This window comes from Ovis canadensis, chromosome 4 (genome assembly GCF_042477335.2).
Source record: "Ovis canadensis isolate MfBH-ARS-UI-01 breed Bighorn chromosome 4, ARS-UI_OviCan_v2, whole genome shotgun sequence".
Taxonomy (NCBI): Eukaryota; Metazoa; Chordata; class Mammalia; order Artiodactyla; family Bovidae; genus Ovis; species Ovis canadensis.
In genome coordinates, this window is record NC_091248.1 from 118698407 (window position 1) to 118714968 (window position 16562).

Genomic DNA, 16562 nt, shown 5'->3' on the forward strand with positions numbered 1-16562 from the left:
TGATATAGATCAAAACCCTAAAAAGGTTCAAATACGATCTATGAAGAGAAGCTGAAGATGTTCACTGCCCTGGCACAGTTTTCTCATCCAGCAACCAACGGATGGATTGGACTTAGGCTGGAATTTATGACTCTCTCACAGACGGATGATCTGGGCCAGCTTGCGGAGCAAGAGGCCACCACTGAATGTGACAGCCCCCTGAAAGCCAGCCAGTGGGATCACCAGGACCTGATCACTGTCAGGGCTATGCCCCCTGGGACAGGAGAGGACTCTGACGGCATACCTCAGTTCCTGATCCGGGCAAGAAGTTCTTGACCACAATGGTTTTGCCCAGGGCTGGAAAGGGGGCTTCCATAACGCTCCTCATGAGAGGCTGGACCAGGGCAGGAGAGATGCCTCGTCGTTTTTCCACCTCATCCAAGATCTGCAAGGGACAGAAAATTCAGGCTGCGAGGTGGCGCTCTCTTCCAGATGAAGGGGGCCTGCCACCGAGGCTAAGGAACCGTGGGGAAGCCAAGGTGTCCTCATCAGGTCAAACCTACAGTCTCTTTCACCTTGTGCGTTAAGACCCGGATTCACCCTCTCTGCAGCCACTCTTTTTCCATGTGGCTCTACCCCACTTAAAGGGTGAAGTATAGCTCCTGGCCCCCTTGACTTTGAAAACTGTCCTGTTTGTCAGTTTGCATTCCCCTGTGACATTGATTATGATATATGTTCTAAATGGGAAGAATAGCGCCCCTCAAGGGCATAAAAATTGGTTGGGGGTTGGTGAAAAAACTCTGGTATTGTGAGGATTTGTGCCCTTCTAAGGGCCCAAAGTACATAAACAGATATGTAACATATCTGTAGAACCGAATTTTCTCTGGGGGGAAGCCATCAGGACAACACAGACCAAAACCAATGAGATGCCACTTGACAGCCATTAGGACAACTGTAATAAAAAAATAGATAACAGGTGTTGGTGAGGAAGTGGAAAAATCGGAACCCTCATACACTGCAGGTGGAAATGTACACTAGTGAAGTTTTTCTTTTGAAAATAGTCTGGCGGCTTCTCAAGAAATTAAACATATATGACCCAGCAAATCCACTCCTAGGTATTTAACCAACGGAAATGAAAACATGTTCACACGAAAACGTGAATGTTCAAAGCAGCATTATTCATAGTAGCCAAAAAAGGAAACAATCTAAACATCCAATAACTTATGAATAATAAGCAAAATGTGTTACCTATATAATGGAATATTATTCGACATGATGGAATAAAATACTGATACATGCTACAACATGGATGAATTTTGAAAACGCTGCTAAGTGAAATAAGCCAGACACAAAAGGGACACAGATTATATGATTCCACTAACATGAGATCCTCGAGTCAAACTCATAAAAGAGGAAGAAAGTAGAGTAGACTGGTGGTTGCCAGGGGCTTGGGGAGGAGAGGATAGAGGGTTAGTGTTTAACAGGCACTGAATTTTAGTCTGGGGAGATGAAAGAGTTCTGGAGATGGATGGTGGAGATGGTGGCACAACAAAGTGAATAAACATAATGCCAATCCACTGTACACTTAAAAATGACTAGATGGTAAGTTTAATGTTATGTATGTTTCAGCACAGTAAAAAGAAAACAATATGACAAAGAGTCAAAAATTTCATGGGGAGGAGGGGCAATTGAGGAAAAACCATATCTAAAAAGGCTGCTCACTAGAACAATAACGAAAAGAAGTTGAGGACCACTGGGCAGGCAGGATGAGGCGGAAGTGACCATGTGCCAGTGCTAAGCCCAGGGCTTGGGAAGCAAGCAGAAACTTGCCTTACGTGTTTCTGCTTGCCTCCCTGTGCATGCATGGGACAGCTTCCTGTCTCAGGGGGGTGACAGACCCGCATCCAGACTTGCAACCTGAAGCACAGCCCAGCCAGCCTGGATCAGCCAACCCCTAGCCTACTGGAAGCACAAGAGTGAGTGAGCCACGGAGTCCAGCAGAGCAGAACCCCAGAGCCCTGTCCCTCTGTGGGAGTCAATGGTAGCTGCTTTAAGCCACTGTGGTTTGTTAACACAGCGTCATTGCAACGATACTTATGCTTTCTTCAGAGATTCTGAAAGCTGTGCTTATCTATCATCCTTCTGTCTGTACTGAAGGACAATTTGCCATAATGGTCCTTGCCACTCACCTAGAAATAGCCTGAGGTCTTGGAATTAGTTAGCCAACGCTCTGTCTATGGTTCTATGCTGAATATTTGCTGTGTGGTCTTCGGCAAGTCTTCATACTATATTCTTAAAAAATTCACAGTCACAAAACTGACATGAAAATGCAGGACTGTGCATCACACAAGTATGTTAGGATGTTCGCTTGCTCTGCATCTCCTGCCCACGACGTAGCAATGCAGCTTATGTGAACGTCAGAGCTGCTGCTGGAGGTTGGCCTACCTCGCAGGAGCCGTTTACCCCTAGATTCATAAGCGTTCTCACAATGGGGTCTCTGACCTACAGCCTCCTCTCCGTGTTGAAACAAACCCATGATGAAGACTGGCAAGAACAGCAATGCAAATCTGAGCCAGAGCTTGTGAGTGCCTGACTGTAATGTTCAATGACTACCTTCTCACGTGGAGCAAAGGCCATGACTAAGGTGACGCTGGTACCGTTAATTACTTCAGACTTGTGTACAAGTACAAGCTCTACCACAGCCAGAGCTCACACTGCATCCTTCTAATTCAGGCTTCCTCTGAGCTCAGGATGGGGTGGGCAGGAGCGGGAATTTTGTTTCAGAATGCCGAGGGAGTGGGGCTTTCATCCACAGACAGCAGATGCAGGACTTCAATTCTCCAAAAGAAAACCTGGACTGAAATACACGCTTAAGGACTCAAAATACATGTATAGATTAAATATTTATGTCTCGTTAACAGAAGAAACAAATGTTGAGTTATACCTAATTTTTGAGATTGGCATCAGACAGCATAGTAGTTATGCCAATCCAGAATACTGGGGTGGCTGAGCCAATTCATCATGGCAATTCCTACGTCCTGATATATTGCTTCATTTTCCAAAACGAAGGACCAAGTTATACTAAGATTTTGATAGAGGGCTTCCCTGATAGCTCAGTTGGTAAAGAATCCGCCTGCAATGCAGGAGACCCCAGTTCGATTCCTGGGTCCACTGGAGAAGTGGATAGGCTACCCACTCTAGTATTCCTGGGCTTTCCTTATGGCTCAGCTGGTAAAGAATCTGCCTGCAATGTGGGAGACCTGGGTTTGATCCCTGGATTGGGAAGATACCCTGGAGAAGGGAAAGGCTGCCCACTCCAGTATTCTGGCCTGGAGAATTTCATGGACTGTATAGTCCATGGAGTCGCAAAGAGTCGGACACGACTGAGAGACTTTCACTTTCACTTTGACAGACTTAGAGTCGTCTTACAATAACAAATCTCACACACACACAACAGATACACATAACACACACACACACAACACACAATGTGGCAAAAGATAATGCTTCTGAGAGGGAATGTAAAACACTTGGAACATTCTGGGGAGAGCCTTTGCCCTCCATCCTCAACTGCAATTAATTTGTCCTTTTCCCCTCCCTCACTTTCTGGGCCACAACCTTCATCCATTCATTTCCTGTCCCAGTGATTATCTCAGTGAGGCTCAGGGAAGGGAGGAGGAAGAAGTGGCAAGGAAAACAGGTTGGGGAGTAAGAAGATAAAAAGTCCTGGGAGGTGGGGCGTCTCCTGAATCCTCCTGGGCCCTGCAACTCCCACATGCTCCCTCCCTTCTCTGGGGCCCAAGTCCTCACCTTTGAAAAGAGGCTGAAGCATCCCAGACGGCTCACGATGCAGTAAACTTCAGGGAGACGCTTTCCTTTGCCGCCAGGCTTTTGGGAGTGAAACACAAGGAGATTATGAGCGTGAGCAGTCTCAGGGGAGGAAAGACCCCAGATGTTTTTAACATGGTGCTGACTGTTTCCACACACCAGGGTTTTTGAAAATCAGTAAGGTAAGCAGTTACCAATACCCCGTCTTACAGGTGGAACCACTTCTGGCTGCATAGACATGTGTTAAAATTCTCCCAAAGGGACCAAATCAAGAGTTTTGTGCACACGGTAGGAGCTCAATGTGGCCCACGGAACCATAAAATGAGGAATCTTAACTTGTTTACTCATATCACTTAACTTGTTTACTCACATTACTCATATCACTGTGGTTTTTCTCAAATAACTTATTTATTCCTTATAATGATTATAACTCCAAATGAGAAATCTTTTCTACAAATCCTTTTTGGAAACTATTAATTTTCAAAACAAAAAAGGAAAGCAATCTCAATACTTACACTCCAAAGTAATTATAGCAACAGACTTGATTATCCCACTTAACTTTTTCGATTATCATCCATACTTTTTTTATTCACTAATTCAACAAATATTTACTGAGCAGCCGCTATGTGCCACACATTATTCTTGGCTATACTAGCCTATGCATAATAGCACTAAAATATGCTCTCAGTGGAAAATGATTTGCCGCTACTGAAGGTACTCCCAAACACGGGCCTCAAAAAGACAAGTTCTAAAATGTTTTGGCATACTCATCTCACTGAAGTAAGTTTCTGACTTTTAAAGGTTAATGTTCTGAAGGAGACACTTAAAGTATTTGTGTCATGAACCAAAAAGCCATCCTTCTTGGGCCCTTACCACTATTATGAAAGCTCTCTTTAAGCTCTCAGAGTCTGTTGAGCACACTTTATTAGAAAGGACACCTGCCTTAAGGGGGGATGGTCATTTATTTGGCAGGGAAAACAGTGGAGAAAGTATTTCCTTTCCAAGGGAGGTAGACAGTGTTTCCATCCACAGTGAGGCTCATGTGGACCCCCGAACACTCCTCCCCGTGTTTAACGGCCCTGATAAACTCGCTACACCTCTTGTCTGTGGCCTGTGGCGAATGAGGCTTGTGGCGAATGAGGTCCTAGGAAGCCAGTGGGGGCTCCACACAGAGCTCTCGCTGCCGGAGAGCAGGGGATACTGACCAGCAGTCTTCGGCAGTAACCAAACCTTCTGCTCCCATCTTCTCCAGTTAAGACAAACGAGAACGTTTCACTATGGTTGGGAAAATGAAAGGAGGTGCGTTACTCTCCGACCACTATGAGACTAGGTATCAATTACAAGAAAAAAACTGTAGGAAACACAAACACATGGAGATAACACGACATGTTTCTAAATAACCAACAGGTGACTGAAGAAATCAAAAGGGAAGTCAAAAAATTTCCAGAAACAAATGACAATGAAAACACTACAACTCAACACCTATGGGACGCAGCAAAAGCAGTTCTAACAGGGACGTTTATAGCAATACAATCCTCCCCCAAGAAACAAGAAAAACATGGAATAGACAACCTAACCTCACATCTAAAGCAACTGGAAAAAGAAGAGGAAGTGTGTTACAAAACAGAACAAAAGCACTGTGCTGAGCCACCAGGGGACATTCGGGAGGAGGCTGTCGGAAAGCACGGCTCCCTGTCCCGCCCGTCCATCTCTGGGCTGTGGCTCCAGTCTCTGTCAGGGACACGGGGATCTCAAGTGTCACTGTGTCCTGAGAGGAAGTGAGGACTTTTCTTTCCACACTCAGCCCTCATATAATCCTATCACCTGGGCCATCCCATTGAACAGACACAGTAGCCACTGGTCCTCTCCTGGGGTGAGCCTGGGAGTGACTCAAGACTGGGGGGTGTTGGGGGGGAGCTGGGTAGCAGCAGGCAATGGTGGTGCCCTTCTTGGAGCTGCCCATGGGGCAGCTCTCCTGGGCACTGAGGCTGTGACTGTCCTTAAAGACTGCTGGGCCAACTTCGAGGTACTCAGTGTCCCTCGAACACTTAGGATTTGTAGCCTCCTGAGTTTGGTCAGTTGTTGAGACCTCTGATAAAAAAATACTTCCACCCAACAATATGGGTTAAAGCAGAAATGTAAACTTGATCACAATCTGAGTAACGGCTGGATGTGTTGCTGAAGAAGTATTTTCACAGCACTGGACAAGGTTTTCTTAGACTACGAATTACCTTATTGCCCATCACGTCAGCTTATGAAACACATTCCAAGATGGAGTGGGAGGTCTGGGAACCTGCACATTTGGCAAAATAAGTCTTGTCTTCAGTCATGCTTTACAAACACCCGTGGGGGAAATTTATACACTCGAATCTGTCAGGCTCACTTAACAGTAGGACTGACTTACGTACGGGGTCTGCCATGGACGACCTCTCTCTAGCTCTCACTTCAGTCTTGGCGGGGCCGGGGGAGGGCGGGGAGACGCCAGCACATACCTGGTAAACTGCTGGACCGGAGTCCAGTCCTTGGCGTCGGGGAAACAGAACTGGGGGATGGCCTTCAGCTGGTCCTCAGCTTCTCTCATGAACTTGAACGACCTTTCCAACTGCAGGGAGGAGGGCGAGAGGATGTTGAAGAATAAGCCCCGGTGTAAGCAAGACAGACGCTCGACAGGCGCACAGCCCCCACGGCCCTGAAATCATAACTGTCGCCTTAACTTCCACGCTGAGGAGGGCTTGCAGCTCAGGCTTAGGTTATTTTTTCCCTCAGGGCAGTTTCAACTATAGTCTTATGTGGGGAGCAGGGAGAAAAAAATAGTGTGCTTTAGAGAAATGTTCTCTATGCCTAACATTCTGGAATATAAGCATTTTAATCAATAAGGAAGAGCTGTCATAGCAACGGCTTCCGAATCCGAGACTCACAAATCTGCAAGGCAGAGCCGCAAATCTAGTCATCTGATGTCTGGACCTAGGCAAAGCTGGCCCTCTTTAATTTCAGCAGAGATGTTTTACAGCCCTTCTTAGTGAATCCATCCAGGTAAATTACGTTATACGGTGAAATTTAATTCATTTCAGGAAGTCTTTGAATATCAGAATTAAAGGAAAACTAGACACAAGTCTGACATTCTTAGAAGAAAATAAGCCCGGAGAAGTTAAGTGATTTGTCCATGATCACACAGCTAGAATGGAATCCAGGAAAGAATAAAAATGATCTTAATTTCTGTCTTCTTGCGCTCTGATTTAACTGACACATCACAGACTGGAAGAATACCATCTCACTTCAAAATGGAGCGAATGGATGAAGTCTGACTTTAGAGATCATATTTAAACCGTGACTCTGCTTGTTCTGTGTCTGAATGGGTATCTGCTTCAAAAAGCACTCCATTCTGGGGAGTCTGCTGGGCAGCAATGCACCTGTAGTTAACCACACTGTACGGTACACCTGGAGATGCTGGGATGCTGAGTTTTATGCCACGTGTTTTCTTTTTGCCTCAACTGAAAAAAGGCACTCTAGGTATAAAGTTTGGGATACACACAAAAAAAGTTTATAATTAGCATAGTTTGCTTATAAATTGGTACTTCTAAAGTGCTGGGAGGAATTATTGGCTTTTTGTTGTGTTGTTATTGATAGGTTTACACTTGTTACATTTTCCTTATAAACAGTTAAAGAAAAAATAAACCATGATAAAATTGCCTTCAGTCATCTAAAATATCAGCTAATTGAACTGAGTGGAGTGTGAATTTCTAAAATTAGGAAACTGTAGCATCTAACTTAAAGTCTTAAGCATACAACAGTATATTATACTGTTGTCCGCAATTTCTTATTTTGTTTCTCATACCTTTCCATTAGCCTTCACCTTAAACCAGGGCTTCCCAGGTGGCCCTAGTGGTAAAGAACCCGCTTGCTAATGCAGGAGACTTTTTAAGAGACTCAGGTAAGACAACTGGGTAAGGAAGATCCCCTGGAGAAGGAAATGGCAACCCAATCCAGTATTCTTGCCTAGAGAATCCCATGGACAGAGGAGCTTGACATGCTACAGTCCATAGGGTTGCAAAGAATCGGACACGAATGAAGTGACTTAGCACAGCACCACCTTAAACCAGTCTTGCAGTTTCTGAGGTCTGTTGGCGAATGGTACTCCTTCACAGAGGATCTGCAAGCCTTCCCAAGGCCATGAAACATCAGAGAGAAGAGGTCTCTGAAGACAGCATCCAAAGGAATAGGACATTGGGCTGATGGCTTTCAACTTGAAAACCCACTTCTAGTATGATCCTTATTCGGCCAGATCAAATTTAACTAAAGCTGCTACTAATATAATATTAATACTTGAGACAACTATCGATGAATGAAGCACAGTCACCACAGGTAGACTTGGAGCCAGTCATTAATTGTTCTTCAGTCTTTCTTCTTCAGAATAAACTCTTTCTTTACTGTACAATGGTTCTCTCTTTCATCCATGACTCAGAAGATTCCAACTGGTACTGGAACAGTCTTTGAGTTGACAATTTACTAGCTCAGACTGTTGCCAAAGCAATAGGTTTTGATTACCCTTGGACAGTCTTGCAAAGAATACCAGCTGGGTGTAGTTGTTGGGGGGATCATTAATCACCACAGAGTGATGGACCCCAAACAACAAATAACACCAAAGGAAGGAACAATGACATTTTTCCATAGTGGAAACAGCATTAATTAGAGAACTGAAGAGCAAGCCTTGTAGGAGAGTGAGTTCCAGTGCTTTCAATACGGCCCAGTCACCACGTGAACACACCCGCCCTCAGACCACATGCACGACACCCACAAATATATATATACACATGTATGCATATACACACTGTCATCAACATACAAGTTATCAACTCATGTGCACATACGTGCTCGGACACACACAGGAGCACAGTTACAGGAAGAGACACACAGAGAGCTCTCTCACAAATATGATCAATCGCAGATGGCTGGGAAACAGCCTGATCTCTGTGAGGCGTCATGAAAGAGAACTGTGAGGTGTCAAGCATTTTAATGGAATATGGCAGGCAGGATTGCTAGTGCACAAATATGGATTTGAAACCTTGATCAATGTGTCTATAGGAGTGGGGGATGAAACTCAAGAAAAAAAGTTAAAAATGAGGAGAAAGAAGAAGAAAAAGGGGCTTCTGACAGAGCGAGCAGGTGAAGGCAAGGAGATAATATATAGTAGCCTGGCATGCAAAAATGTCTACAAAGAATGATCACCAGAACATTAAAGATAAACACCTAAAGAAAAGCTGGCAGCAAGATGCATTTCCAACAGAAAGAGAGCTGCTAAATAGATCAGGGTATACCCACATAATGTGGTATTATGGAATTTCAAAAATGATGTTTTAGAATTTGTATGAAATATGTTTGTAAATAATGATAGGTTTACAAAACATGATACGGAAATTACCCAATGTCCGACCTCAGTTTTGTAAGAAAATTCTACTCTGAGAAAAGACTGGAGAAAGACAATGAAATGCCAACAACAAGGACCTCTGCGGGACTGGAGATGACTTTTTCTCTAAACATTTCTGTATTAGTCTCCCTTTCCACAGTGACTTAGACAACTTTCCACTCAAAAGTTTTAATGTGATGCCTAGGAGGCCGGAAAATCCCACGGACGGAGGAGCCTGGTGGGCTGCAGTCCATGGGGTCGCTAAGAGTTGGATACGACTGAGCAACTTCACTTTCACTTTTCACTTTCATGCATTGGAGAAGGAAATGGCAGCCCACTCCAGTGTTCTTGCCTGGAGAATCCCAGGGATGGGGGAGTCTATGGGGTCACACAGAGTTGGACATGACTGAGGTGACTTAGCAGCAGCAGCAGCAGCAGCAGCAGCAGGAGGCTGGAGAGTCCATGTTGGAAACTCAGGCATTTGATAGTTAGGGTGGTTCATTAATTCATTCATGGGACACTGACTTTACTCCTGGAACACTAAGCATCACCGTATGTATAACACTGTGCTAGGCCCTGAGGGAAGTAAATAAAATAACAGGCCCGTCCCTCGTGCCTTGGTGCTTGCTCTGTGAGGTCCCCAACTAAATGTGGGCATACATAGCACTGAGGTTTTCAGGGATCACCCCTGGAGGAGATGGAGGAAGTGAGTCAGTGCCCGTGTGGAAGGCTGGTGCCTATGGCTTATCTCCCTTACACACATTTCCGTCCTAAACTCCAAGCCGAGGACGCGACTGCTCTGCTGGTCTCCAGTGGGCAGAACGGAAGGAAGGGTGGCTCAGGAGGAGGAGAGGGACAGCCGAGCCCCAGGTCTTGGCAGATGCCGGGGTTCTGCTTGGGTGGTGGCAGCGAAGGGAGGCTCCGAGGGGACCAGGACATGAGCGCCCTCCCCTCTTTCCGTCTCTGAGCACCACTGTGTGCACTGGACAGAGACTGGCACACTTTACCTCCTGAGTCTCTGGAGTCTCTCATGCCCTCCTGTCAGAGGGTAAGCTCCCCGAGGACAGGAAACACTTCTGCTCATCTTGGTAATCCCCTGGGGCCCCAGCTGCAATGTAATAGGGTCTCAGTAAATCCTCGCTGAGCTGCATTAGAAAGTGATGAAAGCTCTCTATCACTGATGCCAAAGCCTGTGGGTCATTTATCTATGATAGGCCATGCCACTTTAGGCTTTATTGAGCGCCGTTTCATTTTAGGAGCCATGATTAATAATATAGGATGGCTTCCCTGCTGGCTCAGACAGTAAAGAATCTGCCTGCAATGCAAGAGACCCAGGTTCAATCCCTGGGTTGGGAAGGTCCCTCAGAAAAGAGAGTGGCTATCCACTCCAGTATTCTTGCCTGGAGAATCCCATGGACAGAGGAGCCTGGCGGGCTACAGTTCATGGGGTCGCAAAGAGTTGGACACAACTGAGCGACTTTCACGTTAATATATGGTAAAGCCAAATCCACACAGGACTGACCCATGTGAGAACAGAACAGGATTCTTGCATGTGCACACAAAAACAGAGGCACACAGGGCACACGGGCATGTGCAGCAGGGACACAAACGTGACACTCCTTGTGCAGTTGATGGGGAAGAAGCTTCTAGGGTGGGCTGGGGAGAGATGTGGCCGGATAAGGAGATGGGGAGAGTGGATAGAATGGTACCGTCAGCATAGTGACCACAGGAAGCAAGTCTGTCCCTGCTTGAGTCATGCATTGAAGGCAGGAAGAGCAGGGGACGACAGAGGATGAGATGGTTGGATGGCATCACGGACTCAATGGACATGAGTTTGAGTGAACTCTGGGAGCTGGCGATGGACAGGGAGGCCTGGTGTGCTGCAGTCCAAGGGCTCGAAAAGAGTTGGACACAACTGAGCAACTGAACTGAACTGAACTTAGTCATGCATCTCACACCCCTCGAATCTCCCAAATTCTCCAGCAGCATTTTTTTTTTTTAATCAATATACTTTAATTAGGACCCATTTTTGAAATTCTGGACACTGAATGTTCCCTGGGCTCCTACACCTCCCTGAACCATGAGTCCCAGTAAGATCTTCCCAGGGATGCTGCAGTCCACGGCAGGCCGCAGAGCCTGGCCCATCCTGTACCTTCAGTGGGAACTGCTGGGTGAGTTCGGGCACGTACGCAGCCCCAGCTTGCTTCTTGTGCAGGGACACGACCACAAAGTACTCAAAAAGTTGCCTCTCCTGGTACTCGACCAGCTCCCGGTCCAGGGACGTGTATCTCGGAGCCTGCTTCAGCCGTGACTTCACGTTGACCAGACGCTGGCTGTGGGCTGGAGAGGGAGCAGAGAGAGACAGCGGAGGACCGCCTGAAAATGACTCACTCCCAATGTTGAACTGCACAGAGCTGTGACACATTATGGAATTCCCAGCTCAAAGTACTTTTTCTAATCCTACAAAAGCGTCTCCACATTTAACAAATTAGTACAAAGCTCTTTACTGGGGATTCTTGCCAAAGTTCTAGGAGTAGCAACCCGCCGCCAGACTAATTGGGTGCAGAGGCCTGGAATGTGGGGCCTCCATTCCACCATGGATTTGCTGCCTGGACTTGGGGCAGCGGCTTGAGTGACCCTTGGGTTCCTGTGTCAGATGGGGTGGGGACTCCTCCCTTCAGTCACTTCCTTTACCTTTCCTCTTGAGGGCTGTGACAAAATCCAGACCCCAGAGCTTTTGGAGCTGGGAGCTTTGTAAACATCCCGTGTGGCTCAAGCGGCAGAGACCTGCCTGGTCTAGAACTCCCATCTGCCTTCTCTCCTGCGACCGTTCTGTGCGCTGCAGATGGTCGGCCTCACTCCCGAGATGGGTCAGGGAGCCAGATGGGTGTCAGAGGCTGAAGAGGCAGGGCCACTGAGCCGATGGGTGGGTTGCCATCACCTCGCTCCTGGACTACAGCGTTCGCTGGCTTGCCCCTGGGGTTCTGAAAAGTTGTACAAACCTCACTGAGACCTAGACTAAGATCACCAGGTTTAGGTCCACAGGGACCAGTAATTTCAGCGACTTCATCTAACAGATGAGGAAGTACAGGCCCTGGATCTCGATCATTTCCTCCAGATCACAGAGCCCTTTTACAGGAGTAGGGCAAGGGCCCCAGGTCTCTGGAGTCGCAGGCCAGCACGCTGTACCTTTCACAGGTGTGAAGAACACCCATAATGCCTGGGTGCGGGGACAGGGAGTCACCGCTGCGGTAGCTACCCTGAGTCTCTAGAGTGTAGCCAGAGGCTCAGGGGCCAGACAGGCCCACCCGGGCTGAGTTCAGATATCCACGCCTTGCCCAGCAAGCTCCTGCAAGGACGCTGTGTGCCCTCACACTCAGCAGGAAGCGCCACCTTCGCACCTTCCCCGTCACCAACACACACCCTGCACAACGGCTCTTCTCACCTTTCAGCTTCTCCTCGCTGTCACTGTCAGACTCGCTGTTCTCATCTGTCACTAGACCAAAAAAAAAAAAAAAAATTGCAAACATGGGTCTTTCTAATGCAGGAAACTTTTTCATGTGGTAGCACAAATCCGAGAGTTCCAGTTCAGAGGGGCTGTTTTCATTTTTTTTTTTTCTGTTTAAAGGTCATGAACAAACTATGTCTTTGTCCAACTGCATGTGTTTCCAGATTAACTTGGCTGTACTTCAGATAGTACCTCTAGCAAATCCAGTCAAAGATATTGGTCCCTTCCGTGCAAATTAAACAAAGAAGGTGGCTCCCCTGCTGAGGTCAGAGCATGCAGCCCTGGGCTGACATGATGGATGGACAAGGAGAGGGGAAGGGAGATTCTGTTTTCAGATTCTTGGGGGAGGAGGAACAGTGACGGGGCCCCTACCTTTTCCTGAGTTGCTCTCTGTGGACTGGGACAGCCTCTTCACGCGTTTCTTTCCTCTCCGGGCTTCATAGATGGCATTGATTCGCAATACCAGCTGCCACACATGGGGAGAAGGGAAGCCTGTGTGAGCAGTCTCCTCCCTGAGAGGGGCTGGGATGCCCTCGCTGCCCATTCTCTTTGAGGACCCTGGCGGGCCAGGGCTGGGGGCAGGAGGTGGGGGAGACACGTCCTACTGGCCCGCTGGCGTCTTTTAGTCATTCTTCTCAGCCAGATAGAAGCCTGACCCGTCAGGAGCACAGCCAGCCTCTCTGGTGGGGGTGGGGTGGGGTGGTGTTGTCTGAATCTAATGCATCCCGCAGAGACACAGAGGGAGCCATTTCACTCGTGTGTGCCCCTTCTGACAGTGCCATCTCAGTGTGGTTTGGGAAGGAGCCTCTGCCCCCAAAACAAAGCAAGAAAAGAAAGAGACAGGAGAAAAAGCTGTTCCCAGGCAGGCCCCCTTTCATGGGAACCATGCCAAAGTGCGTCTGAGCAGCAAGCAGGAAGGGAGCAGGGTTGTCGTGGCTCCTGAGTCCAAGCTCGGGTCAGCAGGGAGCCAGGCTGGCCCCCAGCACACTGTCCTTCTTGCAGACTGGCGGAGGCCTCTCAGGACCACCCTGGTGCTCAGGAGCTGAGCTGCTCAGCAGATGCCTTCCTAAGCGGCACAACCTCCAGGCTGACTACAGCAGAGCTGGGTGATGGAGGCCCCCGCGTCACTTCCTGTCCGGCTTTACAGCATCACCTGTAACTTCCAAGAGCAGAAGCTTTCTGGGTTTTACCTGGTTGGGAAAAAGGGAGGTCTACCCATGCATAATCGAGGCGAGCCAACTACTGATGTTAAAGGCGAGCTGGCTGTAAGCTACCTTGCAAAGCTTGAAATTCTTTTGTACGTTGGGAAGAACAGGAGGGATGTGCTATGGTAAACTGGGTGATGGGACCAGGTGGGCACAGTTGCCAATGCCCATCTCTAGCCTCCGCTCTTCTGATCTATTCCCTAAAGGAGCTCGCTGGCTCCTCTACAAGCATGGGCCTGGCAGGACGTGGGGGGCTTATCCTCAAGGTCTCCTTGTGGTGGGTCTGGGGTCCATGCCCCCAGCTCTGCAGAGCGCTCCTGACACGGCCCTGCTGCATCTCCGGACACCTGTGCCCCCTGGCTCCCACCTGAACGAGGCCTCTGCCTTCACCCCCAAACCCCTGCCATGTGGTGGCTCTTTCTGTTTGCTCTCACTAGCCCGCCATCTCCTTGAGAGCACACCCCCCTGAAGTGGCCGTATCTTCTTTTCTAGCATGATCTGACTGGTAGGATACAACACTAACCCCATTTCTCTGGCTGTCACATAACTGAACTTTAACAGGAGATGATTTTTTTTTGAGTGTTCTGAAAAAAAATAAAGTGTTTTGTACTAGAAGTACTGGCCTCTTTAGAAGCCATTTTTAAGTTGGAAAATATATTTTTAACTATAACCTCATTTGGAAGATGGTGTGTTTCAGAGAGTCATGTGGTACTTAATTCTGCTCTGGTGGCTGCCAAAGAAACAGGGCTCCACACAAACCTGCCATGTGCGCTGAGCGGGGAGCTCAGCTTTTCATTAGAAAGGACAGCATTGTGATTCATGAATCCTGAGGACATCACACTGCCGAGTAAACAGCTGCTCGGTTTCAGCTGCTGCGTTAATGAAGGTACAGGGTTGCTAGGAGAATACAGGGAAGGAGTGTCTCTTTCTCTCCCCTCCTCCACCGGGACCTTCATTCCTCTTACGGCCGAGGTGGGAGAAACCAAGGGGAGCATCCACGCTTCCAGAAGGGACTCTGTGTTACACGGTTCAGCAGAGGCAGCTGAAGGAGTGCCAACCAACCCACTGTCTCATCAGTTGTGAGTAGACCGTGAAGTCCTTCTTGCTAGATCAAAACACAACAGCCAGGGTTTTGGACAGCAAATGCTTTAAGGGTCAAAATCTGGAAGTCATGAATGTGCCTGAAAAAGAAACCTGGACTTCAAGAAAAGGATTCATAGCATCTAGAAAGAAGCTTCATACTCAAGAGTGACGGTAAGTCTAGGTTAAGATTAAGTAGCAAGTGACAGAACTGAGGATTCATGAAACTTAGAATAAACTATAATTAGTCACTTGTTTTCTTTTTAGCCATTCCTTGGGACTTCCCTGGCGGTCCAGTGGTTAAGATTCTATGCTTCCAATGCAAAGGGTATGGGTTCGATCCCTTGTTGGGGAACAAAGATCCCACGTGCCTTGTGGTGCAGCCAAAAAATTAAAAAAAAAAAAGCATTCCTTTGAAGAACTGTGTACTTCACCTTTATGATTAAAGTTTTAATAGGATTTTGCTGTTGTTGTGAAAGTGACAGCTAAAACACGGTGATTTTTCTCTGGATTTGATTGTATCTGTCAAAGTTGATTTTTTTTCAGATTTGATTATATCTGTCAAAGCCTATCGGAATAAGTGCCTGGGCACTATTTAAGTGGGTGGCAACTCACTTTAATTTCAGGCAATATACTAATAGGTATATTATATACCTAATATACTAATATACCTAATATACTAACTGCTGCTTGTAAATTAAACACATAGAAAGTGACAGAAATAATTCTACTTTTCTTTCTACCTCTCTACTTTCATATAATATATGCACACATATTTTCCTCTCCTTAATCAAAAAATCTTTTCTAAATAATAAAATAATATGAAGGTGGTAGAAGACACAGTTTAAGTACTTATTAAGAGATCCCACAGTCAAACTTAAGAGTTGTATCAAAGCTCTTTTAACCTAAAGCTGATTCATTTGATTGTTCCTGTTTAATTTGCTAAAATAATGGTGAGGTTGTATAGATGTTACTGGCCATTTGTGCAATTATTCCACAATAGCAGGGTTTTGACATTACAGAGATGTGTGAGCCTTGCTAGAACGAGAAGAGGCGCAGTAAGGGTGATTCAAGACCCTACACTTCGGGGTCCCCACGAGCAGCCACAATGACAGCACAGGGCAGGGACTCGGAGACAGTCGAAAGGAGACAGAAAGCGACTCTGCCAGGGGTGAAGGAGACTGGGACCCACATGCTAGTGGGAACCCATCCAGCAGACACTGATGATCAGCGTGCAATGTGCGCTGCGCCCTGGGTGGGGCAAGGCAGAGCCAGGAGACAGGAGGGGAGAGAGCCCTGAGTCCTGCCCCAGGCCCTCTCTGCCCTCTCCCAACCGCTAGGCTGCAGGTGTTAGGTCACCTGACTCTGACTGCCCTTAGCCTTCAGGATGCACTCTTGATTATCAAGGTGACTTAATTTCACTTGAAAAAGAATGAAAGCGATGGAGGTGGTATTATAGCTCAAAATACTGATGAACCAAACTGAGTCAGGAGGGACCAGCTGGTGAAAAGGTCCTTTGACTTTTAGGTCAATGGGTCACTTTGAAAAATCGGATGAA

General features: G+C 47.1%; 1 protein-coding gene across 9 annotated transcripts in view; it reads right to left on the minus strand.

Moving 5' to 3' along the window:
- DENND2A (DENN domain containing 2A) overlaps positions 1–16562 on the minus strand; it is a 98687-nt gene that overhangs the window by 21890 nt on the left and 60235 nt on the right. For 7 of the 9 annotated variants that reach the window (XM_069588562.1, XM_069588560.1, XM_069588561.1 and 4 more), the window contains 7 exons: positions 13092–13185; positions 12657–12707; positions 11364–11551; positions 6300–6409; positions 5013–5082; positions 3790–3867; positions 284–424 (listed from right to left, as the gene is read on the minus strand). In XM_069588562.1, coding sequence (XP_069444663.1) covers positions 284–424; positions 3790–3867; positions 5013–5082; positions 6300–6409; positions 11364–11551; positions 12657–12707; positions 13092–13185 — 732 coding nt within the window. The remainder of the gene's footprint in view (positions 1–283; positions 425–3789; positions 3868–5012; positions 5083–6299; positions 6410–11363; positions 11552–12656; positions 12708–13091; positions 13186–16562) is intronic. The other 2 variants (XM_069588566.1, XM_069588564.1) reach the window with 1 other exon arrangement.